General features: G+C 41.7%; 1 protein-coding gene across 4 annotated transcripts in view; it reads right to left on the minus strand.

Moving 5' to 3' along the window:
• Nucleotides 1-13,440: 13,440 nt before the first annotated feature.
• PKNOX1 (PBX/knotted 1 homeobox 1) overlaps nucleotides 13,441-27,390 on the minus strand; it is a 42,853-nt gene continuing 28,903 nt past the window's right edge. For all 4 annotated transcript variants that reach the window (XM_060234208.1, XM_060234206.1, XM_060234207.1 and 1 more), the window contains 4 exons: nucleotides 27,239-27,367; nucleotides 21,270-21,346; nucleotides 19,850-20,022; nucleotides 13,441-14,921 (listed from right to left, as the gene is read on the minus strand). In XM_060234208.1, the coding sequence (XP_060090191.1) occupies nucleotides 14,710-14,921; nucleotides 19,850-20,022; nucleotides 21,270-21,346; nucleotides 27,239-27,367 (591 nt within the window). In that variant the 3' untranslated portion in view covers nucleotides 13,441-14,709. The remainder of the gene's footprint in view (nucleotides 14,922-19,849; nucleotides 20,023-21,269; nucleotides 21,347-27,238; nucleotides 27,368-27,390) is intronic.

Consider the following 27,390-nt stretch of genomic DNA (forward strand, 5'->3'; position numbering starts at 1 on the left):
GGCTGCCAACCCTTACTACTGTTCAGTTTCTTAGGGCACAGTTGGGTGGAATAAAGATTAAGAGTTCCACTCTGTTATTACTACTGAATTAAAACAGGGTCTAGCTTCTTAGAAAAGGCAGCATGCACAAATAGGAGTCATGCACACATTATGTCAACAAATCTGGAAAATGCAACAGTGGCCACAGGATTGGAAAAGATCAGTTTATATTCCAATCCCAAGGAAATGTAATGCCAAGGAATGTTCAAACTATCGCACCATTGCACTCATTTCACATGCCAGCAAGGTCATGTTAAAGATCCTACAAGCTAGGCTTCAGCAGTATGTAGATTGGGAACTACCAGAAGTTCAAGCTGGTTTTCGGAGAGGTAGAGGAACTAGAGATCAAATTGCCAACATTTGCTGGATTATGGAGAAAGCATGGGAGTACCAGAAAAAGTCTATTTCTGTTTTATTGATTACGCTAAAGCCTTTGATTGTGTAGATCACAACAAATTGTGGCAAGTCCTTAAAGAGATGGGAGTACCAGACCACCTCATATGTCTCCTGAGAAACCTGTATAAGGGTTAAGAAGCAACTGTCAGAATAGGATATGGAACAATTGATTGGTTTAGAATAGGAAAGGGAGTTCGACAAGGATGTAAATTGTCACCCTGCTTATTTAATTTATATGCAGAGTACATCACATGGAATGCTGGCCTGGATGAAGCAGAAGCCGGAATGAAGATTGTTGGGAAAAACATCAACAACCTCAGATATGCAGATGATATCACTCTAATTGCAGAAAGTGAGGAAGACCTAAAGAACTTCTTGTTGAGGGTGAAAGAGGACAGCACAAAAGTAGGCTTGAAACTCAACATCAAAAAAACAAAGATCGTGGCATCCGGCCCCATCACACCTTGGCAAATAGAAGGGGAAGACATGGAAGTAGTGATATACTTCACATTTCTGGGATCCAACATCACTGCAGATGGTGACTGTAGCCATGAAATTAAAAGACATTTGCTCCTTGAGAGGACAGCTATGGTGAACCTAGATAGTATAATAAAAAGTAGAGACATCACCCTGCCAACAAAAGTCCGTATAGTCAAAGCGATGGTATTCCCAGTAGTAATGTATGATTGTGAGAGCTGGACCATAAGGAAGGCCGAGTGCAGAAGAATAGATGCTTTTGAGATGTGGTGCTGGAGAAGAATCTTGAGAGTCCCTTGGACTGCAAGAAGATCAAATCAGTCAGTCCTAAGGGAAATCAACTCAGACTGTTCCCTGGAAGGTCAGATGCTGAAGCTGAAGCTCAAATACTTTGGCCACCAAATGAGAAGGGAGCACTCACTGGAGAAGATCCTGATGCTGGGAAAGACAGAAGGCAAAAGAAGAAGGGGACAGCAAAAGATGAGATGGCTGGACAGCGTTACTGATGTAACAAACACGAATTTGAGCAGACTTTGGAGGATGGTGGAAGACAGGAGGGCCTGGGGTGACTTTGTCCATGGGGTTGCAAAGAGTCAGACTCGACTGTGCGACTGAACAACAAGAAATAGGAGATCCTCCACTGTTGTTTTTAATGCTTTCCCTAAAATTATATAGTTTTTATTCATGTTGTCTGTCTCAGAAGCAAGGCAAAAGTGGTAGAAACAGAGCTTTTTTTGAGCAGGAACGCACAGGAATGCAGATCTGGCTAGCTTGGTGTCAGGGCTGTGTGGCCTAATATGCAAATGAGCTCCTGCTGGGCTTTTTCTATGAAAAAAAGCTTTGGGTAGAAACACAGCATATCCACCGCTAAGGACAGAACTAAGGCTGTGTTGGCTTTATGAAATCAAAGGAATTCAGATCGCCATCAAAGCCCTTAAGTGATTCTGTGTTTCTCAAAGCAATTTATTCAACCAAGCTTGTTCCGGAGACTGGGTGTTGACTGGTTACTGGCTGCACCTACTATCTCTCATTTGAGGCCAGTGTGAGAAAGGTAGGGATTAAATGAATTAAGTCATAAATAATAATAGTATTTAAGATTTTTGACGAAATACAGAATCAAGCATTACTTTCAACTGAAGTACAATAATAGTTTCTAAAAAAGGGAACAGTTTTTTAGATTTGTGTCTGTTTTGCTTCACAGAAGTGACATACAGTATGCTCTGAATTCCCTAAGGTATAAACATGAGTTATGAAATATCTTCACAATGGGGTGTAGCAGTGATTAAAAGAGGTGATACAGTTACGATATGCAAACCATGTTCACATGATTTGCAGTCCAGCAGATCTCAAATTTACAAGCACTTTGAGGTTTGTAAATTGCTTTTCAATCTGCTCTTTTCCTTATAAACTGAAACTAACTCATGCTCTTAGGGATGAAGGAAACACACTTTTTTGTCCCACATCTGTTCAAAAAAATTAAAATACAAGATGGTTATTTAGTTAAAAGCAGGGCTTTTTTGTAGAAAAAACCCCACCGGGAACTCATTAGCATATTAGGCCACACCCCTGACATCACCAGAAGTGCAGTCATCCTGCCACTAATTATTATTAGCAATAGAGAAAACAGAATAAAGTGAGCGTTAGCAACTTTGTGAACAGATGGGTGTTATGCATCAACAGCCCCCACCCCAACACAGCTGGCACTTTTTGCCTGCTCCAAGCGGAGAGGCTGGGGAAGGGAAGAGCCTGTGGCTACCTTCCAGAACTATTTTTGAGCTGGAGTGCAGGCCAAGCCAGCCAGAACTGCGTTCCTGCTTTTAAAAAAGCCCTGGTTAAAAGGATTTAGGATTCATGGATAGATTAGTATGTCATGGAACAGCAGAGGGAGTTTCAGAATTAGAAGTGAAAACAACCATTTTATACTAGAAAATAAATTGTTTCCTTAAGAGGTCATTTAATAGGATTCCAGTTCCCTACAAAGGAAATATCTAAATTTGGCTTGTATGCCTGAATACTAATAACTGCTCAAGTACCTTGGCACATCCAAGAGAGCTTTTCTCTTGTGTTAGTCCAACAGTGGTCTCCCATTCTTCATGGAAAACGACAGGCAATCTTTGTCAGCAGTTTGCGGTACAGTTCTTGAGGCATGGTTGGAAAATACAAGATGCAGCTAGCTTCCTGAAGCTAAGCAGATCTGGTCGGTACCTGGACAAGAGACTGCTGAGAACCTTCTGCACATGTTGTCGTGAGTTTCACAATGGGAGAAAGGAGGGATAGTGCTGCAGTCAGTAAATGGCACAGTGACTGTGTTTTAGACTGCAAAATAGGGTTGCCAAGTCCAATTCAAGAAATATCTGGGGACTTTGGGGGTGGAGCCAGGAGACTTTGGGGGTGGAGCCAGGAGACATCAGGGCGGAGCCAGGAACAAGGGTGTGACAAGCATAATTCTGGCCATCACATTTAAAGGAACCGCACACCTTTTAAAATGTCTTCCTTCCATAGGAAATAATGAAGGATAGGGGCACCTTCTTTTGGGGCTCATAGAATGGGACCCCCTGGTCCAATCGTTTTGAAACTTGGGAGATACTTTGGGGAGAGTCACTAGATACTATACGGAAAATTTGGTGCCTCTACCTCAAAAAACAGCTCCCCCAGAGCCCCCGAAACCTCCAGATCAAGCCAGCCAGAACTGCATTCCTGCTTTTAAAAAAGCCCTGGTTAAAAGGATTTAGGATTCATGGATAGATTAGTATGTCATGGAACAGCAGAGGGAGTTTCAGAATTAGAAGTGAATTCTAATCAATTCCCCATTATACTCTATGAGAATCAATCTCCACATAGAGAATAATGCTCAGCAGACATGTCCCCCTCCCCCCAATTTCTGGCGACTCTGAAGGGGATGGGCCTCTCTACTCACGAGTTGCTGCCGACTTCTTCAAAGTAACACAGACACACCATCCCAAGAGGAAGCCTTTCAATCAGCGACTGAAGCCTCCGGAGGTAGAAACGCACATGGTCCAGACTCCCCGAGGAGACGCCACCCGGCAGCCGGAGAAGATGCAAGGACTACAAGTCCCAGCATGCACCTCGTGAAGGGAGGCCGAACTGGAGCGAATAGCAGGCCGGCGGTGGGCGGGTCTTTGTGACTCGGAGGAAGGGAGAAGCCTGAAGCCAGGCAGGGAAAGAAACACTGCACCGTTCCACCCCCCACCCCCGCTATCAGATTTTTAGAGAGCGGGGGATTAGGCTGCTAATCCAGGGGTCCCCCGGCAGGGTGGGGGGGTTGGGAAGCCTACTGCAAAAGTTCGGAAAAGAGAGTATCAGTCTCCTACTGAACTGACTGAAGAGCAGCTGCTGTGTAGCTAGTAAATGGAAAATGCTGGCATATATAGATTTACCTTAAATATGGGGAGTTTTCTTAATAATCTTTGAAAAGGAACTGCCTACTTCAGAAGACTGATATTCCTACCTTCATTATTTTGGAACTATAAAGAAATGAACTATTTTTGAACTAATCAATTGCATAGTCTTTCAATAAAAATGCTTCTGCACAATTAAAACACAACATTTTCAAGAATTCCACATTTCCCCCTCCTATGATTTTGAACATGTATAAAGTAACTTGTTGAATATTTTCCAATTTAAACATTACAATATAAAATTTACTCAATGGAAATAAATTTTTAAAATCAAAATCAGTATTGATGTGTATTCTGCAAACAGAAGCAAAGAAATCTGACTGATACAACTGTCCTGAATTAAAACAATTTCCAAACACAAGCTGATTTTTACTTCAGAGATTTCATGTAAAAACACTTCAGCAAATCGTTCTTTTTTTTGCCATGCTAAATCAAGGGTTTCCAAACAGTTCCATCAAAGACAGTACACAAAGAAGGTAAATTTAGCTGAGCTTAAGTTTCAGATTGTCAGTTATAAAGTCCCAATGCAGAGGAAGATGAGTTATTGTCTTCAGCAAAATACATATAGTCTACTTACAAGTGGCAAACAAGTCAACAACAGGATTAGATCTTTTAAAATAGGGCTTTAGGGCCAAAACCAACAAGCACACAGCAAACACCCTATGGAGTCAGATGTCCAGTCTCCTTTTCTTTATACTTAAGTACTAACATACATTTAATACGCTATTAAAGCATTATTCAGATTTAACATTCTGGTTGCCATTGCAGACATTCAGATCTCTGGTGCTAAGTATTTTGAGCAACTGAAGGTTAAGATAATGGCCACAGTCCTAAGAGCCAATTTATGAATAGATCAGTTGTAAAGGCGTTCTCACTTCAGTTTTTGCTGAAACAGAGTTAAACTAGACCTAGTTTCATTTGTAATGCAATTCCCATAACATTCAGTAATGTCTAAAGTATCTCAAAGATAAAGTCGCAATATGACTAACTATTCAGAAATGGCTGCTTAGCCCACCTCTCCCTTACGTTTTATGTAATTCATATAGGGCTGTTTTGTAGAAAAAGCTCAACAGGAACTTATTCGCATTTTGGGCCACACCCCCTGATGCCAAGCCAGCTAGAACTGTGTTCCTGTGCATTCCTGCAAAAAAACCCCTGTATTCATGTGTGTGTGTGAAGGCCAACATAAACTGGTATTTGCACCTCCTCCTGAATGCTGTCCTGCATTAGTCCTCCTCTTGTGGGTTTTTTAGTGCTTGTTCAAAATGGTGCTATTGCTAACTTTCCCACCATTCTCTTGGACATCCAACATAATCAGTTAGTATTATTCTTCAGCAATAAGTGTTTGTATTTTAAAATTGTTTGTGTATTATCATTCTCATCCCTGAAATAAAATTCCCATTCCCCTCTCCCTTTGACTGTTAATGATGCAATGACTGGGTTGCAGTATTACTTCGCAAAGATATGTCAAGCCCCTTTCCGCCTTTCCTGAGTTCTGCACCTTCATAGCATGATGCACAGCTACTACAGTCTGCCATGTTTTCATGGACTGCTGTTTGGATGAGTTTCCTATCTCATGAGAAGGAGACCCATCATGTGAACAAGAAAGATGAGAATAACAGACCAAGATAGTGAGGAACATTATGAAGTGCAACAAGAGAAAATATAATTCATTCATGTAATATGATATTTGAAAATGTTACTTTTGGCCACAGTCCAACAGACTCTTGTGTTGTATCCATTTCCATGGCACATCTGCAGGAGAATTATGCAGAGGACTCTGCATTTGTTCTGTGCATTCCTCATGGTTCACTGTGAATAAAATGTATTAGAAGGCCTTACTATGACAAGGCTGTACAATAGTTGGACCATTTTTAAATCATTTGCCACAAGATAGCAACAAAATCCCTAATATTAATCAACTCTTTATTCACAAGAGAATTTCAGTATTATGTGTTGCACTTAAAATACTAACTTACAGGTGGCTGGTAAAATGCCAGTAAGAAAAACAGGTTGCTTACCTGTAACTGTGGATCTTCGAGTGGTCATCTGTGCATTCCCACTGTTGGGATAGACAGAGCCTACTCCGACGGTGTTTCTTTAAGCTAGGATCTTCGTGCCCTTTCACTAGGCATGCCCAGGAACCCCACTGCACATGTCCAGGGGAGAGCACCCAGATCCCACCAGTTCCTTCTGACTGCTGAACAAATCAAGAATGTAAGTAGGTCGTCAGCAGTGGGGAAGGAGGGTGGGGAGTGTGAATGCACAGATGACCACTCGAAGATCATCAGTTACAGGTATGCAACCTGTTTATCTTCTTCATGGTCTCTGTGCTTCACACTGTTGAGAGCTGAGTTTTGCCTGGAGGCAGGTGCTGTAAAACCTTAATTATAACTGGACCGAAGGACTGCCTGTCCAACCTTGGCTAAGTTGTGCTGTTGGATATCTAGGGCGTAGTGCTTCACGAAGGTGTGTGATGATGCCCAGACGACAGCTCTGCATATCTCATGAAATGGGACACACCTCAGGAATGCAATGAAAGTAGCAATGGTTCTTGTGGAGCGAGTCTGTAAAGGTCTGGGGAGGGGCCTTTTGGCCATGAGGTAACAAAGTTTGATGGTTTCCACCAACCAACTAAAAAGTCCCTGGGATGAAAGCTTGAGTCCATGGCCATGACCCACATATGTGATGAAGAGATGTGGGGATTTGCGGAAGGGTTGTGAGCGATGTAGATAAAAGAATAGTGCTGTATGAATGTCCAGTGCATGTAAGCGAAGCTCCTTATCCAAAGTTGGGTTCAGAAAGAAGGTTGGCAAGAACACCTCCAACTGCATATGGAAGTCAGAGACCACCTTCGGCAAGCATTTGTGTCCTGCACTTTATAAATATGGTCCAATCTGTGGGAGGAGATTGAGACTGAGGCTGGTTTATCCCAAGGCGCTTTTGCCACTTGGAGTAAAACCGAGGTCATTAGCAAGGCTATGGCTGTTGAAGTGTCTTTTTGTACTATATCGTACACTAGGTTGGTCACTTCAGGCTGTGGTTGGATGATGGAGAGGCCCAGTGTGGTCGCCATCTTCTTAATAAGGTCTCTGTATGATCTCAAGTCCTCTGATGGCAATATGGGAAGATCTTCACCCACCAGAGTAGATGGTCCCGGTGTTGATCCCTTGGCTCCGAAGCTGCCCAGTCCGACTCATCCACAGATGCCACATCTGATTACTCAGGTCAGACCGGCCCAATTCTGAGGGCGTTGGTTGAGTTGGTTTGGTAGGAGCGGGGGTGGGGAGTATTTTTTGGCTTTTTTTTGTTTCTTAGGAGGACGTGCCGACTCTCTCGGTATAGAGCGAGTAGAGAGAGTCAAGTATCAGTCCCAATCTGGAATGCGTTGAAGTGGAGGCCACAGAATCGAGTGATGGTATGGCCCATAAAGGTATTGGAGTTGCTGTTGATACCAGGGGTGAAACCCAGGAGGGGACGGCCATCAAGGTGGGTACCTAGGATCTGGGAAGTCCACATACCTCGGTTGGTATAGATCACTTGGAAACTTCGGTCCGTGATGTCGAGAAGGGGGGTTCGGTTGAGTATTGTCGGATGTTCTCACTGGGCTGGCCTGCTCAGAGTCTGAGGAACCCACATTTTGTTGGGTGAGGTCAGTTTAGTCACCCTTAGTAGAGTCTTCCAGTTTTTTTTCTGACTGGGGAGTTCACCCGACGAGTCGGCATCTGCAGATCTGTAGCGGCACCGACACTGAAATTGACAGGTCCAGTCAGTGTGGGGTGAGTTGGAGCGATGATGAATCATCCGGCGTGGAGGAGATACGCCACTTCTTAGCTTGGTCTTTCTTGCCCTTGTTGGACCTATGGTTGTCTTTCTTGCGTTTCTTTGATGGGGAGGTCGAGGAAGATCGCGAAGCCAAGGAGTGTCAGATTGGCGCTGATGTCCCTTTGTGGTCCCAATTGATGCTGATGCCATCGATGCGGATGCGAGGGTTTGCTGACATGTGCGGGTGGGAATTAGCTACTGCCGACGCCAGGCAGCTGATGCCATCGATGCGGATGCGAGGGTTTGCTGACATGTGCGGGTGGGAATTAGCTACTGCCGACGCCAGGCAGCCCTCTGAAATGGACGATTCCCCCATAGTTTGAGGAGCAAGGGCTGATTCCAACAGGGCTGTTTGCAGACAGGCAACTCTGTTCTTTCTGGTCTGCCTCCCGAATTTTTGGCAGTGTGGGCATGTATCCATTCGGTGGCCTTCACTAAGGCAGAGAGAGTGCCTGTCTGTGGGGATGAGCTTGTTCTCGCAACAGGAACAGTGTTTGAAGCAGCCCCACATAGGCCAAGGGCCCAGTGGTGGGACTGGAAGAGAGGGATAAACTTGGATGTAGTGAAAATTTTTTAACAACACTAACTACAACTATAAAACTAACAATACCAACAACAGGTTTTTTTTTAAAGGAGAAGAAGTGAAGCACCGACCGGAGCAACTGGAGAAGAGTTCCTCTTGCATGCATGGTCAGAAAAGAACTGGCAAGATCCAGGCACCCTCCCTGGACATGCGCAGTGGAGTTCCTGGGCATGCCCAGTGGAAGGGCAAGAAGATCCTCGCTTAAAGAAACACTATCGGAGTTGGCGCAGGCACCATCTATCCCAACAGTGTGAAGCACAGAGACCATGAAGATCATGTTCATAAGCTTTTCAATGAAGTAGCTTCTGTAACATTCCTAGAACTCCTGAAGAAGTGTTCATGCACATGAAATCTTATACCCAGAATAAAACTTTGTTGGTCTTAAAGGTGCCACTGAACTCAAACTTTGTTCTGCTGCTTCAGACCAACATCTGAATCTATTCCAAGAAAGTATCTTCTTTTAGTTTTGTTGTTGCATAATCTAATCTACATAAAGAGCAGGATCTTTATTCCCCACTGCTTCATTTTTGTGTAGTTGACTAACTGCTGTACTTTTCTCAACAATACTTCTGAAGTGGGAATGGCAGTTTCAAAAGATTCCAGAAGCTGCACAACAAACCCATCCATGTCTTTGGATGAACACTGTTGCAAATGTACAAATCCACTGCAAAAACCCACAGCAAGGAACAGGAAGCACTTCCCTAAGTATAACATCTACTAAAGTCATGGCACCTGCTAACTGAAGGCATACTAGGGAGCTCATCAGGCCTGGTTACCTGTGCTGGTGGGTGGAAGGTTCCTGTGTAGCATACAGGAGTAAAATAGCGGATCATGTTCCATATGACTCCCTTTCATATTGCTGGCAGGCTCAGGGCTACGGGTGCCTGCGCCCCTAGGCTGAAGGTCTATCCTCTGCCCCCCCACCCAGTGTTAATTTCGCATGCACACCCAATGACATCATAATGATGTCACTGCCACACACCCCAGACTTAGGCAAGCCAGTGCAGGGAGGGGCAGGACAGGATGGCAGCTAGGAGCTGAGCGAGGCTGGTGCTGGGAGGCGAATGGCAGCAAAGCGGGGGCCGAGCACTGGGAAGTGAGCGGGGAGTGGGCACTGGGAGGTGAACAGCAGCGGGGGGCAGGCTCTGGGAGGCGAACGGTGGCAGAGGAGTGGGCACTGGGAGGTGAACGGTGGTGGGGCGGGTGCTGGGAGGGGAGCGGATGCTGGGAGGCGAATGGCAGCAGGCACTTGGAGGTGGGCGGCCACAGGGAGGGGAGGGGAGGGCTGCGGGGAGAGGGGGTGCCTTATGGCACTCCTAGGCCAAGTGGTGCCCGAGGTGGCCGCCTACTTGGCCTACTCCCACGTGCCGGCCCTGATTGTTGGATGGCTAAGGCTTGATTATTTTGCCTTCACAGACTCAAATTAAGTCCAAGCAAGCATATGATCTCCAAAGTTCATGTGTATTTCATAGTCCACTGCACAACATTTGTTAATAGTATGGTGGAAAATACCTATAATGTGCTAAACCTCCAGAAACTAGCTTACTGCAAAATGTATTTTAGATGTTCAGAAATGAAATTTTATTTCCTTTTTGTTAGAAAGTCTTCTTGCATAAAAATTCAAAGCGGCTTCTCTGCTCGGTCTTGTGAACCTCCAGCCTGACTCACATTGCCAAGAAGGCAACAACAACAGCCAACTGAAATCCATACCACACAGAAAACGCTTTGTGCATTATGCTGTTCACATGCCACAGCTTGCTTCAAAGACTGCAGCTTCAGTGCTGGAAGGGTTTGTTGAAAATGCACTGATTCTGCTGATAAGCTCACTCATGAGTTGGGACTTCAGACAACAACACTGACATATATACATATGAAATGAGACTAGGGCAGTCTTGGGTGCTCTTTTCCGCCTGCCTTTGCCTCAGGGCCCCCTGCTATAGTGTGGAAGGCCCACATTTTCATTCTTATTACTTTGTACTTTTTAGATGTAGGGAAAAAGTGACAAGATGTTGCAGTGCATCTCTTTCCTTGACTTTTCTAATAAGATCTCAGAGAAATAATGAATAAACATAAAATCAAACTTGATTGTATTAAAAAAAATTGATAGTGGGGCTATTTTATCGAACACCATACAAAGAAAAAAAGTCAGCATTTAGATCATTCATATCAGCTACATCCCTTTAACTCAATGATATAAATTATGAGTGATTTTAAGAGGGGCTAGTGGCAGGTTCAGATGCACATATTTGCACATTTCTAAAGTTCTCTTTCTCTGTTAATTTTATGGTCATAAAACATCATTTGAATCAGTTATATTATACTATCATTCTGTTTTAAAAAACATGTTGTAAACTCTTTCTGGAATACTTCCAATACCACAAAATAGAAATAATGGGTTAAAATCAGCTTTCACGTAGTTATAAAAATGAATGTATTTATAGAAATTTAATCATTAAGGCTTTACATGAAGTGCTTCAGAACAACTACAGCTTCAGGTTGCCATCCTTCTGCAGGCCACTTGTTGCAGTGTTTTCAAGGGCACTGAGAATGAATTTTTTTTCTTTCTTATTTTGAAAGGCTATGACGATCAAGGCACTCTAGTCATTGCTGCCTGCTGCTATTTTATCTGGTGTTTAGGATTATCCCTGTACTATAGGAAACAAAGAAAATGGGCATATAGTTCGTAAATCAGTTTAACTATGGGTGTCAAACATGCGGTCTGGGAGCCGAATCAGGCTGCTGGAGAGCTCTTATCAGGTCCCTGAGCAGCTGGCTTGTCATCTGCTTCCTTCTCCCTCTCTCTTGCTTCCTTCTGCATTACAGCTTGCTTTGCAAGGCTTGCTCAATCGCACAGGAGCTACAGAGCAAGACCTAAATTTTCTCCATTGGTTGAGGCTCTTCCCTTGGGGGGGGGGAGGAAGAGCTTTCTTTGCCAGGTTCTCTCAATCGCACAGCAGCGCTATTGAACCAAGCATCTCTTCCTTCCATTGATTGAGGCTCCTCCCCCTCTTGGTCCCCCGGGGAAGGAAGGAAAGAGCCAGAGCTTCCTTTGCCCAGTTCCCTGGATCCCATGAGAGAAATACAAAGAAAGCACCTTTAAGACCAGGGGTGGCCAAACTGGCCTGGGAGCCATATGTGCTCTATCACACATATTGTGTGGGTCTCAAAGCCCCAACCATCCCATCAGCTGACATGGAGAAGGCATTTGTATCTTTAAATCAGTTCTCCAAGCCAAGCCAGCCAGCAGCTTGGAGAATGCATTTAAAATTGCTTTCTTTCCACCTCCACATCTATTTCATTTCTGCCTGCCTGCTCTCAAACATCTGACATTCATGTCTTGTAGCTTTCAAGCATCTGACATTTATTCTATGTGGCTCTTACGTTAAGCAAGTTTGGCCACCCCTGTTTAAGACCAATGAGTGCTAATGTTTTAAGCATTTGTTTTATTTTAATTTTTTTTTAAAAAATTGTGTTTGTCTGTGTCCTTTTTAAAGTTTATATCTCTGCTACTTGACATTACATTTTATGACACTCATGGCCCGGCCCGACAAACTCTCATTGTCTAATCTGGCCCTCATAACATATGCATGTGGCACCCCTGGTTTAAACATTAAAGGAGTGGAGGGGTTGGCACAGAAAAACACCTCTGCATGGAAGAAATTTCTATTACTACCAAAGCATTTTTACTCCTTTTGATAGCCATGTCCTGCAATGCTGTAGGGGACAATAGTGCTAGTGTGAATAATTCCTCCAGCCAATCTACATAGCAAGGTAATTATGGATATTAAGAGAGTTATAGGGAGTCCCTAGCAAGTGGAAGGGTTTTGGCAAAACTATGCCCTCACAGTAATGTTGGGCTTTAGTCTGATGTGGGCAAGAAGAAAGATCTGACAGTTTTCTTCCAATCTCAGTAGGATGATGAGGCAGACTTTAGAGGCAGCACCTTTAACTAAATCCCTCTGAAAAGAACAGGCTGAACAAAAGAGATCCTTGAATGCTTTGTGGAATCAAGACTTTCATCAAAGCCAATCTATCACATTCAACTGGAGACAGTTCTTTTGACTAAACAAAGATGTATCCCTAGCTTTCCTCCAAGAGCTAGTTCTGATGGGCCTCCAAACTATTTTACTTTATGAGGGAATACCAGCTTTAAGTAGAGTCAGCACCACTACCCACAAAACACTTTCAGCAAACTCAAATTGTAAGGAGGCCAAAGAAAGGTAACTGCAGCCATGGCTGGAGTCATATCATCACTATTTTTGAGTGAGCTGACATGACGTCAGTATGCTGCATCAGGATGATCTGAGTATGCTCATGCTTGAGAAATCTGTTTTTATATCATCCTATCAATTATTTCCCACTATAGATATTAAAACACATTTGAGAATTCATTATCATTAGCATGAGAAAAACCCATCCCACCTAAGAGATTAGTATATCCATATGGCTGACGGGCAAGAAGTGTGTACTGCTGAGAATTTTCTCTTGATTGCAGTGAAGATTACAGGTGTTGCCTCATCAGAGCACCTGTTCTTCAAATCTCTTGATATGAGATCCAAATTAGACTAAAATGTAACTGAAAATTAGCTTACACAAAACTCAAAGCGATGTTTTAAAAGATCCAACATCTCATTAAGGAGCAGGCTCTTAGGACACTATCAAATAGACTGTATTACTATGGGATAGCAGAGATCCAGAAGATATAGCACAGGCATGTTTTATTCAATCCGGACAGTCTTTATAACCTTCCAAATGGGAGTACTAAACAATTTTTTTCATGCGCAATACAGTCATCCCAATTCTTAGAGAATTTATAAAAATATTTTTAATCCAATAATCCTGATAAGGTAAAAATAAGTGTTTTATAGCAAATGATGAACAGAGCCACTGGCTATGAGTAGGGCTATCAGGTTACAACCTAGAGATTCTCCCTATACCTTTAAATTTGCCACCAGATGGATTGAGACAGCAGCTGCACATCTTGTCCTACTTTACATCGATCCTTTGGTCTGACCCCACTCCTCACAAGTGCAGCTAGCAGGGTTCCAGGCATGCCACAGGCCAAAATGGGAGGGGGGGCAGGGCAGGCAAAGGACTAGAGGCAGAAAACATGTGGAAGAAGCTGTGCCTGTGACAACTTTACATGGAAGCAGGAACCTTGAAGATTCCATCTAAGAACTCTATGAGAGAACTTAAACTTATATAGTCATTACTGGAATCACACATCTCCATTTTCTTTTGCATGTTCGGTTGCCCATTTCCAACTGGCAGTTTTGTTTTGTTTGTTTTTAAGGTGCAGAAGCATCTTTCAAATCTACATGACTAACTCCATAAACAAAGCCCATACACTAGTTTGACATGCTTTACATTTATATTGTTAAACCACCAAAAATTGTCTTTGAATGACAGCACTAATTGAAACTGCATCATTAATGCAGGAGATAGGAAGTACTTTCATTTCTCCTATGAAGGCAATTTCATAGGTCACAAAATTGCAGCAGACTTCAAGATGTCAGATAACAACAAACCTTGGGCCAGATGACAACTGTAGGCTGATTTTTAAGTTCATGCTGAGTTTTTTAAAAAAATAACGCAGCCATCAAAACAATCATCACCTTGCCCTACAACTGCTGTACTTTCCTCAGGCAGGTTGATCTGGGATCAATTTTGTGACCGAGAAAGTTACCCTAAGAAAAGAATGGGGTGATATTGTTGTGGTCTTTTTTTTTTAAATTACTAGATTTACATTTTCAAAATTAAAACCAAAAGAACAACACATTTGAAAGAAGTTGCTGCACCTGCAAAGACACTCGTTAAGCTTACTATGAAATACAAAAAAGTGCACTCTTCTATATCTACATATAAAACATATTAGAAATAAAACTTGTGTAAAATGTTTGCTGTGCAAACTATAAAAAGTCAGTGAGTCCATTGTTTTTCCTAAACATTTAAGCCAGCTTTTCTTGCTTCCTACTGCAGAGAATCACTGTTATCCAAGACAAGACCACTGATGTTTGTGGTTGAGAGGTCTGCACCATCATCTTCAGTGCTGTCTACAGATTCGTCCTCGCTCTGCCCCGCCATCATGACTTGCTGAACAGCCAAAGTAGTACCATCTGATGAAAGAGACTGGAGACTGTCTACATTCATGTTGACTGGAGCTGTAATTGTAACAACGGCTCCTAAAAAGGCACAACAAAAACCAGGTCTGACTGAAACAACAGTTCTCAATTAGGAAAATCTACTGTTTCTTTTTTCCCTGAAAAACTTTTGCTTTTTAAAAAGTATCTAACTCACAACAGAAATAATCACAGGACACAGATTACAGCATCATCCAGATGTGTTATTACTTAATATAAGCTTAGGGCTTGGTATACAATGGTCTACATTGAGGTTTATAGAATTCTTGTTAAAAGCAGCGAGAATGGCTATAGCATCTCAATGGAAGGCTAAGCATCCACACACCACTGACTTGTGGGTTGATATATTATGGAAAAGATAGCTTATCATAGTAACAGTTGTATAAACTCTAGAGAAGACCATTCAGGTTTTGTGGAAATATGGTGGCCATACCAAAACTATATGGTCTCTGAAGAGAAACTGTCAATACATCCTTGCTGGAAGATGCAATTACTCTCTAATATTCTTACAGATGTTATTAACTTTGACAGGTTTTTGTGTTTCTTTACTGGGATATGGCTTTGTAGTTATTGTTGTTGCAGCTACAATTATTTATTATTGTACCTGAGTGGTTAATAAACAATAAAGGTCATTTTAAAAAGAAGTAAAACCAGAATCACAAATAAACACATATAAATAAATAACAATAACATTATAGATTTGTAAATATGTATATATCTATAGTTAATGATAAATGTTCTTGCCAAAAATTAAACCAGGGTTTCCAACCTAACGAGAACTGACTTTTTTGATGTCTATCCCTTAATTGTTCACTCAATTTAGGTAACTTTGTAATTTGAAAGATTTTGCCAACCCATTGCTTCATAGTTAGGTTTTATATGCTCTTTTACCCTTTGGCTATGATCATTCTGGTAAAGGTAAAGGTAGTCCCCTGTGCAAGCACCAGTCATTTCTGACTCTGGGGTGACGTTGCTTTCACAACGTTTTCACGGCAGACTTTTTACGGGGTGGTTTGCCATTGCCTTCCTCAATCATCTACACTCCCCCCCCAGCAAGCTGGGTACTCATTTTACCGACCTCGGAAGGATGGAAGGCTGAGTCAACCTGGAGCCGGCTACCTGAACCAGCTTCTGCTGGGACTGAACTCAGGTTGTGAGCAGAGGGCTCCGACTGCAGTACTGCAGCTTTACCACTCTGCGCCATGGGGCTCTTGATCATTCTGGTAGCTGTAAGTAATTCATGCACTGTACTTTTATGTCTATCCAGAACAAAGCCTGCTATCAAACCCAACATCAATAGTTTCATCTTCTTCACAATCCGCCTTGGTTTTCACCATTCTAAATAATTTAGTATAATCCACAAAGTTGGCCACTACACTGCTCCTCAATTCTGGATCATTTAAGGACAAATTAAATAGCAGGAGTCCCAATATGAATCCTTGTGGGACCTCACTATTCACTTCCCTGTATTGCAAGAACTGTCAATTTATTCTTACTCTCTGCTCCCTACCATTTAAACAAATTTTAATCCATAAAATGACCCATCCTCTTATCCCATAATTGCTATGTTTACTTGGGAGTCTTTGATGTGGTACCTTGTCAAAGGCCATTTTGAAGTCCAAGTATATAATGTCTATGTATACAAGATAACTTTTATTCACCTGCATGTTAACTTGCTCAAAAAACTCCAAAAGGTTAGTAAAGCAAGATTTCCCTTTGCAAAAGCCATGCTGATTTTCTCTCCGCAGACTTTGTATGTGCTTACTAATGCTATCTTTAATAACACTTTCAACTAATACAATTGGAACAGATGATAGGCTAATTGGCCTATAATTCCCCGAATCCACTTTTGGACCCTTCCCCCGGCTTTAAAATGTTATTTGTTATTTTCCAGTTGTCTGGCATAGAGGCCAATTTTAGTAACACATTTTATTTATTTGCTTTATTTGTAGTCTGCCTTTTTCATTGGGACTCAAGGAGGAATATAGGATGTAAAATAACACAATCAGTATAAATTACATATATTGGTTTAATAGATCAACAATTTCACATTTGAGTTCTTGAAAGTGTTATGCCATCCAGATATGGAGACGCAATTTTTTCAGTTTGTCTAGCAGTCATAGAACAATCTCTTATCACCTCATTTCAGCTCAGTTCTTCAGATACCATTCCTCAAAACAGTGGCTCTGGCACAGCAGCGTGCCTCCACTTTCCACGGTGAAAATATATGCAAAAAACTCATTTGGTCTCTCTTTGATTTCCCTATCCTCTTTAAGCAATCCCTTTTTCCCTTTGTCATCCAAAGTTCCAACTGCTTCCCTAGCTGGTTTTCTGCTGTGGATATATTTGAAGAATCTCCTCCTCATCTTTTTTGCTCACTTTGAACCTGTGCCCCGCTTCATTTCATTAATCTTTCCACTTTTTAAAGGAAGACTTTTAGTCTTCTATGGCTTCCTTGACTTGGGTCATTAATTATGCAGTCATTGTTTTATACTAGGTGTAGCTGTCTTAACTTGAAGTGTGCATTCTATCTGAGCTTTAACTGGTGTAATTTTAAATAGTTTCCTGGCACCCAGGAGAGAGTTAATTCTTCCTTCTGACTAGACCCCTCACTTTTGCAAAGTTCTTTCTTTTGAAATCAAAATTAATTGTTTGGACTTTGGGAGCAACTTAATAGCACTGTGGTCACTGTTCCTAACTACTGCAACCACATCTACACATCATACCATGCCTCAAGCTCAGTTTGGAACCAAGTCCTGAGTTATTACACCTCTGGTTTGCTCCATGGCCAACTGCTTCAATACCCAGTCATTTATAAAATACATCTAGAAAACTATGTATGATATGACTCAAGTGCTCATTTTCCCAGTTGCTGCAAGGATAATTGAAGTCACTCAGTATTACAACATTTTCCATTTTAACCATCTCTGTTAATTTTGTCTCAATCTCAAGAGTTGCTTCTGGTTTGATAAGGGAGACAATAGTACTGCCCCATGAGAAACCCCTTAGGGACTAGTATTTCCACCTATCGCAATTTCATGGAAGGAGTTTCTTCCCCTAATGTTTTTTACCTTGATATATAGCCCCCTTTTTATATACAGAGCAATGCTGTTCCCAACATGTCTGTAACGGACAGGCAACAGTCATGCCATTTCTATTAATCACTAATCCTCTCTATGCCTTTTTGGTAAGTGCGCAGAGCAGCTAACAGCCAATCAGGATCCATGGAATGCTGGAGGAGCCAGGAAAGTTAAGAAAAAATCCACAAAACTGTCAGTCAAATAGTGCTTGAGCCTCCTGACAGTGAGATTGAAAGGATCCATTCTCAGGAGACTGCTGTCTCAGAGACTGGCTTTGAGGGAAAGCAGGCTAATATTGTGAATTTTTAATATTTAAGATATAGGGTTTGTGCCTCCATGAGGTTAGGCTGTAAGGGAACCTCTATCAGAAGATTATATAGGTCTCAAATTCTGGCTTATAGGAAAAGCAGTCAAATTTGGGGAATTCTTAGGACTGTATCTGTCTCGGAGCCTATCTTCCAGTGAAACCGGCTACGGATTTGGGTTTTCTAGTATGAGCTCACACATATACTGTGGAGTTCATGAACTTATGGAAAGGCCAGATTCATGTCAACAGCTTTAAAAGGTTGAGTGATAACTGCTCTCTGCACCCACTGTCAACTGAAATGTTATACTTGAATAAGTCTCGCAAATGCTGTGTGCTACACTTGTAAAATTTTCAAGCCGCTTTTCTGAACATCCTTATTCCTCTATGCCAGGATGCAAATAAACTGGTCACTGGTTTTTATTTTGTTTCCCTCATGTCTCATGTGGCATCCTAGGGAGGGCAAGGCATTTCTAGACATAATTCATGCAGTATTACAGGAAAGGAGAACTGTAAGGCCATCATAACTGTCCCAGGCAGCAATACTAATTAGGCTGAGGTAAAGCCCCTCACATGTACCTAAATAAGTGCATTCAGAAGCCACTTTGGTTCAAACTGTCAGATGCAGGTTGAGAGAGTCCATGCTGGTTAAATACATCACACTACTTCTATTGACATTTAATTTAAAATACACATTTAATTTAAAATACCAGCCTTCACAAAGTCTCTCTCTGTCCTACATATAAACATTGTATCCAGGGATAACACTGATTTTCCCCAATCAGGCTTCTGCCCATTGTAACTAAATTGTCATTTAGCACCAAGCACTTCAGCCTCTCCATCTTGGCTCAGAGACTTCTAGCACTGGCATATAGGCTAGTTTCCCTCTCTAAGGATCTCTGTTTCCTCACAGATCTCTCACTTACTGTCTTATTCTAATTCTCAAGTTCTAGCCCACCAATATTTTCCCAAGAATTTACCACACCATTACTTCGGAATGAGTCATTTCTAACTAGAGGCTCCTCCACATTTGCCAGCTTTCCTCAGGAATTAGTTTAAAAGCTGCTCTGGAAACTGCTGTATGTGTAAATTCAGGAGCCAGTCGAAAGCAGCTGCAGGTTGCAACCTCAAGTTGCCATCTTTAAAGTTGCAGTTTTATGTACTTTACATGGAAGTAAGTCCTGTTCAGCCTGGTAGGCTTTACTTGCAATACAATATGTGTAAGACTGGGTTACAAACATGAATCAGATCTAGGCACATTTACCTGAACCACTACATAAGAGTGCATGTATATCTGATGGGAAGTGTGAAGCAGATAGGAGGGAAATCTGCTGTGCATCCTCCTTTACTTTTGGATGAAAAGGTAAGGAAAATATAGAAGAAAGTGTTGTTATGAGGAAAATATAGAAGAAAGTGTTGTTATGATACACCACTTCTTTCAAGGCAGTTTGTACCAAAATACTGCATTCCGTGTGTCCATTCAAGTCACATGCAAAATAATTTAACTAATTTTAGAAGTTCCCTCAAGCAATAAAGACTAAATAAAGAGCTCCTTTTAATTCAAGACATGTACTTAATCTGCTCACCATCTGACATTGTAAGTTCATTTGATTGATGCTGAGCTACTCCTGATGCAATGGAGTCTGGCCAGAACCTTTGAACTGGTCGGTTTTGAGCTGTTTTCTTCTTTGTTTTAGGAGTTTCAGAACAACTGGAATCCAACATTGGCTGGAGAATTCGTCTCCTGGCATTGATAAACCTGAATATGGTCAATGTGAATATGTCAGACAAAATTAGACAATGTCAACATTAACCAACCAAAAAATGTTACCTTGCTTAGTATATTTCGTGGCAATTTTTAATCATGGGAAGGGACGAGAAGTTTTTGATTTTAGAAGTGGCTCCTGGAGTTTAAAAGTTGATTTTAAAAAGCAGTTTACAATTTATTGTTACTTCTTAGTTGGCTTTCTTCTTGGGGCCCTTTTTCTTACTTCTGTGGCCACATAGTTGCATATGCGCAATATAGCCCCGCACCCCACATGACAAAGCAAGCTGTGTATCACTGCTTTATCCATTTAGATCATTTCATGTGGCCCCAACTATTTCACTCTTCTGGGGTTTTTTTTAATTAATTGGAGTTTTGCAGCACCTTTGGACTAAGAAGTTTTGATTCCAACATCAACTTTCATTGACTACAGCTGAGTTTGTCAACAAACTCATAAAGGAAAAATATTAATAAACAGCAGGGGCATGAAATCAGGAGGAACACAGTGAGACATAATTACACAAAATTAAAATGTAATCACAAAAAGTACAAACCATTCACAATAGCAGTAATTCATAATACTACAATTAATTTTGCTAAGCTAGTTAACACCTGTTGCTGAGTTGAAGAATACTGCCCGTTTATGTCAACACAGTTCTGTTCTCTGAAAGCCAATGCAATGTAGTGGTTATTGTGTCAGACTATGACAAAGAAGGCAGAGTCAGATCCTTTCTGTGACATGAAACCCACTGGCTTTGGGAAAGTCACTCTCTCTTAACCTAACCTGCCTCAGAAAGTTGCCCCACCCATAAAATGGGGTGGAGCATTTTTAATGGGGAGCAGAGTTTCTGGGTTTTATTGTATTTTAGCCCCACACCCCATTTATATTTAAAAGTGTTAAGCTGCCTTGGAATTTCCCAACACTCAGAAAAGTTCTGGTATAAATGGAAAATGAGGGGGATAAAATCTAAGAAAACAAGCAAACAAAAACATATATATAATTACCTTTAGCATTAGCCATTCTGCTACAACAGGCCCATTGTCTGGTTATAACTAACTCCTATGAGACCTAACACATTACAGCAGCAAGACTTGCAATGGCAAATGAGTGTAATGGACGCTTTTTCACTTGCACAAAGGACCACAACAGACGTCAGTAAGCTAATCTTCTCCTGATCTTATTTTTATATTTTTATTATAGATAAAACATTGCATCATATCCAAATATGTATTCATCTTACCAGTTGTTAACCTGGAGTAATGTCAGATTTGTTTGTGCTGCTATCTGCTTCTTCTCATCTTCTGTTGGATATGGATGCTATAGACAAAGGGGAAAGGATATTTTAGAGGGAAAAAACTCGGATGACCTTTCAGTTTTTTTATATCTATAAACATACATTCACGAAGCAACAAGTTAGCATAAAGTTTAGCTATCACCTTCTGACCAGCAAACTGATTGTTCCCATAATGCATGTCACTGTAAAATTATTTTTCATAAATAGCTTGCAGCTTCCCTTGTCTATACCCAATATGTTAGTTTTAGAAGGCTACCAAATTTATTAATAAAATGATGAATCAAAAGTAATTTCTTAGATTTTAATTTTTGTGCATTTAAAATTTTTGCAGCTTTTAACATATTAAAACCCAACATTTTCTCACTCCTTGTACCAGTCTCATATTAATTATGCACTATAAGATCCATAGGAGCTTGAATGCCTGGAATCTGAAAAAGTAACATATCAGTAAAAATAGCAGTAGCTTGTTTCCCTCAACATTCCCAGGCATTTGCAATATTTTAAATTATTCCTCTAACTTTAATTTCCCAATGTGTATTTAACTACGCTATTCAATTGAATTATACTTTATTGTTTCATGGAAATTATAGATACATCCTCCTCTTCTGTTCATGTTATATAGATTCATGTATTTCAGGACATAAATTCACATATTTCAGAACATATTTTTTTTCTAATTTCAGTTCTACTCTAAGAACATAAGAGAAGCCATGCTGGATCAGGCCAATGGCCCATCCAGTCCAACACTCTGTGTCACACAGTGGCAAAAATTTTTATATATATACACACACACTGTGGCTAATAGCCACTGATGGACCTGTGCTCCATATTTTTATCTAAACCCCTCTTGAAGGTGGCTATGCTTGTGGCCGCCACCACATCCTGTGGCAGTGAATTCCACATGTTAATCACCCTTTGTGTGAAGAAGTACTTCCTTTTATCCGTTTTAACCTGTCTGCTCAGCAATTTCATCGAATGCCCACGAGTTCTTGTATTGTGAGAAAGGGAGAAAAGTACTTCTTTCTCTACTTTCTCCACCCCATGCATTATCTTGTAAACCTCTATCATGTCACCCCGCAGTCGACGTTTCTCCAAGCTAAAGAGTCCCAAGCGTTTCAACCTTTCTTCATAGGGAAAGTGTTCCAGCCCTTTAATCATTCTAGTTGCCCTTTTCTGGACTTCCTCCAATGCTATAATATCCTTTTTGAGGTGCGGCGACCAGAACTGCACACAGTACTCCAAATGAGACCGCACCATCGATTTATACAGGGGCATTATGATACTGGCTGATTTGTTTTCAATTCCCTTCCTAATAATTCCCAGCATGGCATTGGCCTTTTTTATTGCAATCGCACACTGTCTTGACATTTTCAGTGAGTTATCTACCACGACCCCAAGATCTCTCTCTTGGTCAGTCTCTGCCAGTTCACACCACATCAACTTGTATTTGTAGCTGGGATTCTTGGCCCCAATGTGCATTACTTTGCACTTGGCCACATTGAACCGCATCTGCCGCGCTGACGCCCACTCACCCAGCCTCAACAGATCCCTTTGGAGTTCCTCACAATCCTCTCTGGTTCTCACCACCCTGAACAATTTAGTGTCATCCGCAAACTTGGCCACTTCACTGCTCACTCCCAACTCTAATTGTCCTTCTGGCTATCAGTGGAACCTCTTCCACTGGCAAAAGAGAATCTTGCAGAGATAGAAGGCTCCTTTGTGCAGGAGTCACAAGCCGCCATTAGCCAAGCAGAGTGATAGGATACAACCCGATAATCTCCCAAGAGTTCATCCTCTGAATGGCTGTGCTGAAAAAAGCGTCTGTCTGTTTTTCTTTAAACTAAGAACAAACATCTAAAAACCAGCTGACCCATAAAAAGTTATAAACCTCCTAATGTAGTTGACTGCTAAAAGATGTTGAATTCATCTGTTAATACCCTCATAACAGAAATGTCACCATTATTAACCATGTACGATTGAGAAAAAAACCCCTTACAGCTGCCAGAAGCCCTGCTGGGTGGCATGGATCTTGACATAAGTAACATGACAAAACTGGATTCACAATATACTGTTTGTCGTATGACAGAGAATGGGTCATATGATAGAGATTAAAAACCTTAATTTTTTTTTTAAGGTAAAAGTAGTCCCCTGTGCAAGCAGCAGTCGTTTCTGACTCTAGGGTGACATTGCTTTCACAACGTTTTCACAGCAGACCTTTTACAGGGTGGTTTGCCATTGCCTTCCCCAGTCATCTACGCTTTCCACCCAGCAAGCTGGGTACTCATTTTACCGACCTCGGAAGGATGGAAGGCTGAGTCAACCTTGAGCTGGCTACCTGAACCCAGCTTCCGCCGGGATCAAACTCAGGTCGTGAGCAGAGCTTAGGACTGCAGTACTGCAGCTTTACCACTCTGCGCCACGGGGCAGAGTTAACGCACACTCACAGTTATCCCACAGTTAACACACACCAAGAATGTATATGATTTTTTTTGCCTACAGTATTTGTTACAGGAACATTACTAACTTATGGAGAGCTGTTAACATAGATTTTTTTCCTCCTTTCGCTGATATTACACTATGGCTGTGTTCACACACAATAAATCAGGGGTGTCAAACATGTGGCCTGGGGGTCAAATCAGGCCCCTGTAGGGTTCCTATCAGGCCCTCAAGCAACTGGCTGCCATCTGCCTCCTTCTCCCTCTCTCTTGCTTCCTTCTGCATAACAGCTTTCTTTGCAGACTTGCACAGGAACTACAGAGCAAAACCTCCATTTTCTCCATTGGCTGAGGCTCCTCCCTTGGGGAGGAAAGGGAGGATGGAGAGCTTGCTTTGCCAAGCTCTCTCAATCACCCAGCAGAGCTACTGAGCCAAGCTTCTCTTCCTTCTACTGGCTGCGGCTCCTCTCTCTCCTCATCTCCTGGGGAAGGAAGGAAAGAGCCAGAGCTTCCTTTGCCCAGTTCCCTGGATCCCATGGGAGAGCTACAAAGAAAGCACTTTCAAGACCAATGAATGCTAATGTTTTAAGCATGTTTAAAGGTTTTTTTTTTTAAAAAAACCCATTAATTGTGGTTATCTGTGTCCTTTATAAAATTTATGTGTCTGCTACCTAATCTTAAATAGGTACACATATGGCCTGATCCAACATGGCCCGGCCCGGCCTGATAAGGTCTCATTTATGTCAAATCCGGCCCTCATAACAAATAAGTTTGACACCGCTGCACTAACAATGCACTTTCTATCCACTTTCAGTGCACTTTCCAACTGGATTGAAAGTGCATTATTTAGTGTGTGTGATCACAGCCTATATGTCTAATAGCTAAGAATGGTCTGCCAATGCAAACAACAACAACAAAAATGCACAAGGTGGAGGCCAAACAGGGTTAATGCAAGATTTCTGAAAGCCTAGGGGAATCCAAAGCATTCAGAAAAATCCAGCTTTTAAAAATGTACTAGCAACATGTTATATATAATCTATTTAAACTGAAAAGTCTGACATTCAGTCATTCTACACAGAATATTTAGGGTTAGATCCAAAGAACTGCAAGTAGACCTCCATTAGCAGGATGGATCCTTCCCAGTTCCTCCTACCTTCCCCCACCTATGCTATAAACATGCTACTCTGGAAGGTCAGGAGACTCAAGAAAACTATGGGCTGCAGCAGGTGCTTTTGGAAGAGTTGAGTAAAATCTAACATACAATCTGCTGATTGAATTCTATATTCACAAGCATGTAGCATAAAAATGAAGACAGAAAAATTTAACAATATCTAAATGATTTTTCAGACCTCAAGGCTTTGCTTCCTAATACAAAAAAATGCAACCCCACATAATTTGTAATGAGGATGACAGTGCACATGATACTTGGATGTTAGGTTATTAAAATCACATATAGTTCTCATCTGCATACAGATCACACTCTGGGGAATATTTTTCATACCCTTATGAAATAGATTGGTGATTTAAAAATAGTCTTCAAAAGGTTACTGATTAAGAAAGCACATGATAAATAACTCTAGGCATAATGAAATAAAACAAAAATTCTTCTAGCATTTAAGATCACAAGATTATGATATCTACAAATGTGGGCCTAATTCAACTCTAATAAATTAATTAAATGAATTTTGACTATGTCTGTTGAAGCTGTTTTCATATTTTAAAAACTGCAGATATGGGCTAAACCTTTTCTTTTTGTATCTATAGACATAAAGCTGGTTTCATGTTGGCAAATCCCAGTTCCCTTATTGGGTGGGACTGCACTTCATCAACCTTTGGCCTGTCAAATCATCAGTCAAGAGTACTTCCATGCCATTGGTTGAGTCCGCTCCTCTCTCCCACCCAAGTGGCTCTTGCTACCTAGCAAAACTAGTTTTGTCAGTGAAAGGCAAACAACCTGGAAGTTACTGGCTCTCCCTACTCTCCTCCTATTGGCTGAGCTGCCTGCCGCACTGATTCACAGAGGAAAGAAAATCTTCTTTTGATTGGCTGAGGGAGGGAGGAAGGGAGAGACAGCCAGAGAAAGGCTTCCTTTGATTGGCTGAGGTCTCCTTCCTATTCTCCTCTGGAAAGCGGGGTGGGTGGGAAATGGCATACTGTGCCAACAGACCAGATACACAGAGAGATTGAAGCCCTGTGCTTAAGACCAGCAAGTTTTGAGAGAGATTGTTAGTCTGAAAGGTCTTACTACAGGCCTCTGAGGCAGAACTCCTTGGGGCCAGTCCTGACTATGGCTGCCAGTTCCAGGTTCTGTGGTGGAGTCTGGGGAGGGCACAGGAGTCAGGGCTTCAATGTGGGGTAGGCCAGACCCAGATGCAGGCTGTGGAAGCTGACTGGATTGTGAGAGGAGAATTATGTAAACTGCTTTGGTTCTCCCCCCCCCCACCCACTGTCGAGAAAGACTGTCCTTTGCCCATGTAGAGACTGCAAGGAGAGGGAAGGTGATAGAAACCTGAAATCAAAGGGGCAGATAAGAAAAAGGAGATAGGTTTGCCAACTCCACATTAGGAAATTCCTGGAGATTTAAGGGGTGGGGCCTGGAGGGGGTGGGGTTTGAGGAAGGGTAGTACTTCAGACAGGTACAATGCCATTTCCCCCTTGGGAACCACTGTTGCCAATCCTCAGGTGATTAAAAAACCGCTAAGAGACACCATAAATTTTAAACAACAAAACCAACAAGGTTCAGAACATGTCTGAGAACCTGGAAATCTTACAGATATGTTCTGAACCTTGTTGGTCTCCTGTGAAGATTGGATTCCAGTGATAAATAAGCCTCCAGACTGAAGAAAGATGGATGAAACGTCTAGATATCTAGAACAGACGTCTTTGGAAGGGCTTGTTTAGTTCCATGAACTAAATACTGGAAAACTGTCACTCCTTGGTGATTGGAAAGACTGAACTGTCTTCTGTTAATGTCTTCTTGCTACATGCTCTTGTATATTTGAAGTTCTATGTGCAAGCTCTGTCAGGACACCACTGACCTTTAAATTACACTGTTTTGTTGTTTAAAATTTATCGTGTCTCTTAGCAGTTTTTTTATTTACACAGCTGTACACTAAGATACTATAGTTTCGCTAATCTCCAGGAGATGGCTGGAGATCACTCAGAATTACAACTGTTGTCCAAATGTTTCCTGCATTGTGCAGGGGGTTGGACTAGATGATCCTTGAGGTCCCTTCCAACTCATGATTCTATGAAATGGCAGAGATCAGCTCCCCTTGAGGTGGGGAGGGAGTGAATACCTTCACTTGGGTGGGTGGGAAGATGGAAAGGGGGGGGGCACTTGCCCAGAGCCTCTTTCTAGAGCCCATTGTATTTTTCTTCACAACGGACCTTATTCCTAGTGCATCAATAATAATATACCAGCAGAAACTCTCAAAATAATAGTAAATGTCATCACCAATCACTGCAACCAAACCTTACCCCTATGTGCTGAAAAAGCCACGACCTCATCACATTCGTAGCATGCTTTGGAAGAACTCCTCTTTTATTTTTTGATGACCCATCATCTTGATGCAAGATGCTTAAATCCTGGTTTAACTGTAACTGGAGCTGTACAGAATTGACAAATAACA

This window comes from Heteronotia binoei, chromosome 3 (genome assembly GCF_032191835.1).
Source record: "Heteronotia binoei isolate CCM8104 ecotype False Entrance Well chromosome 3, APGP_CSIRO_Hbin_v1, whole genome shotgun sequence".
In the NCBI taxonomy this organism is placed as follows: domain Eukaryota; kingdom Metazoa; phylum Chordata; class Lepidosauria; order Squamata; family Gekkonidae; genus Heteronotia; species Heteronotia binoei.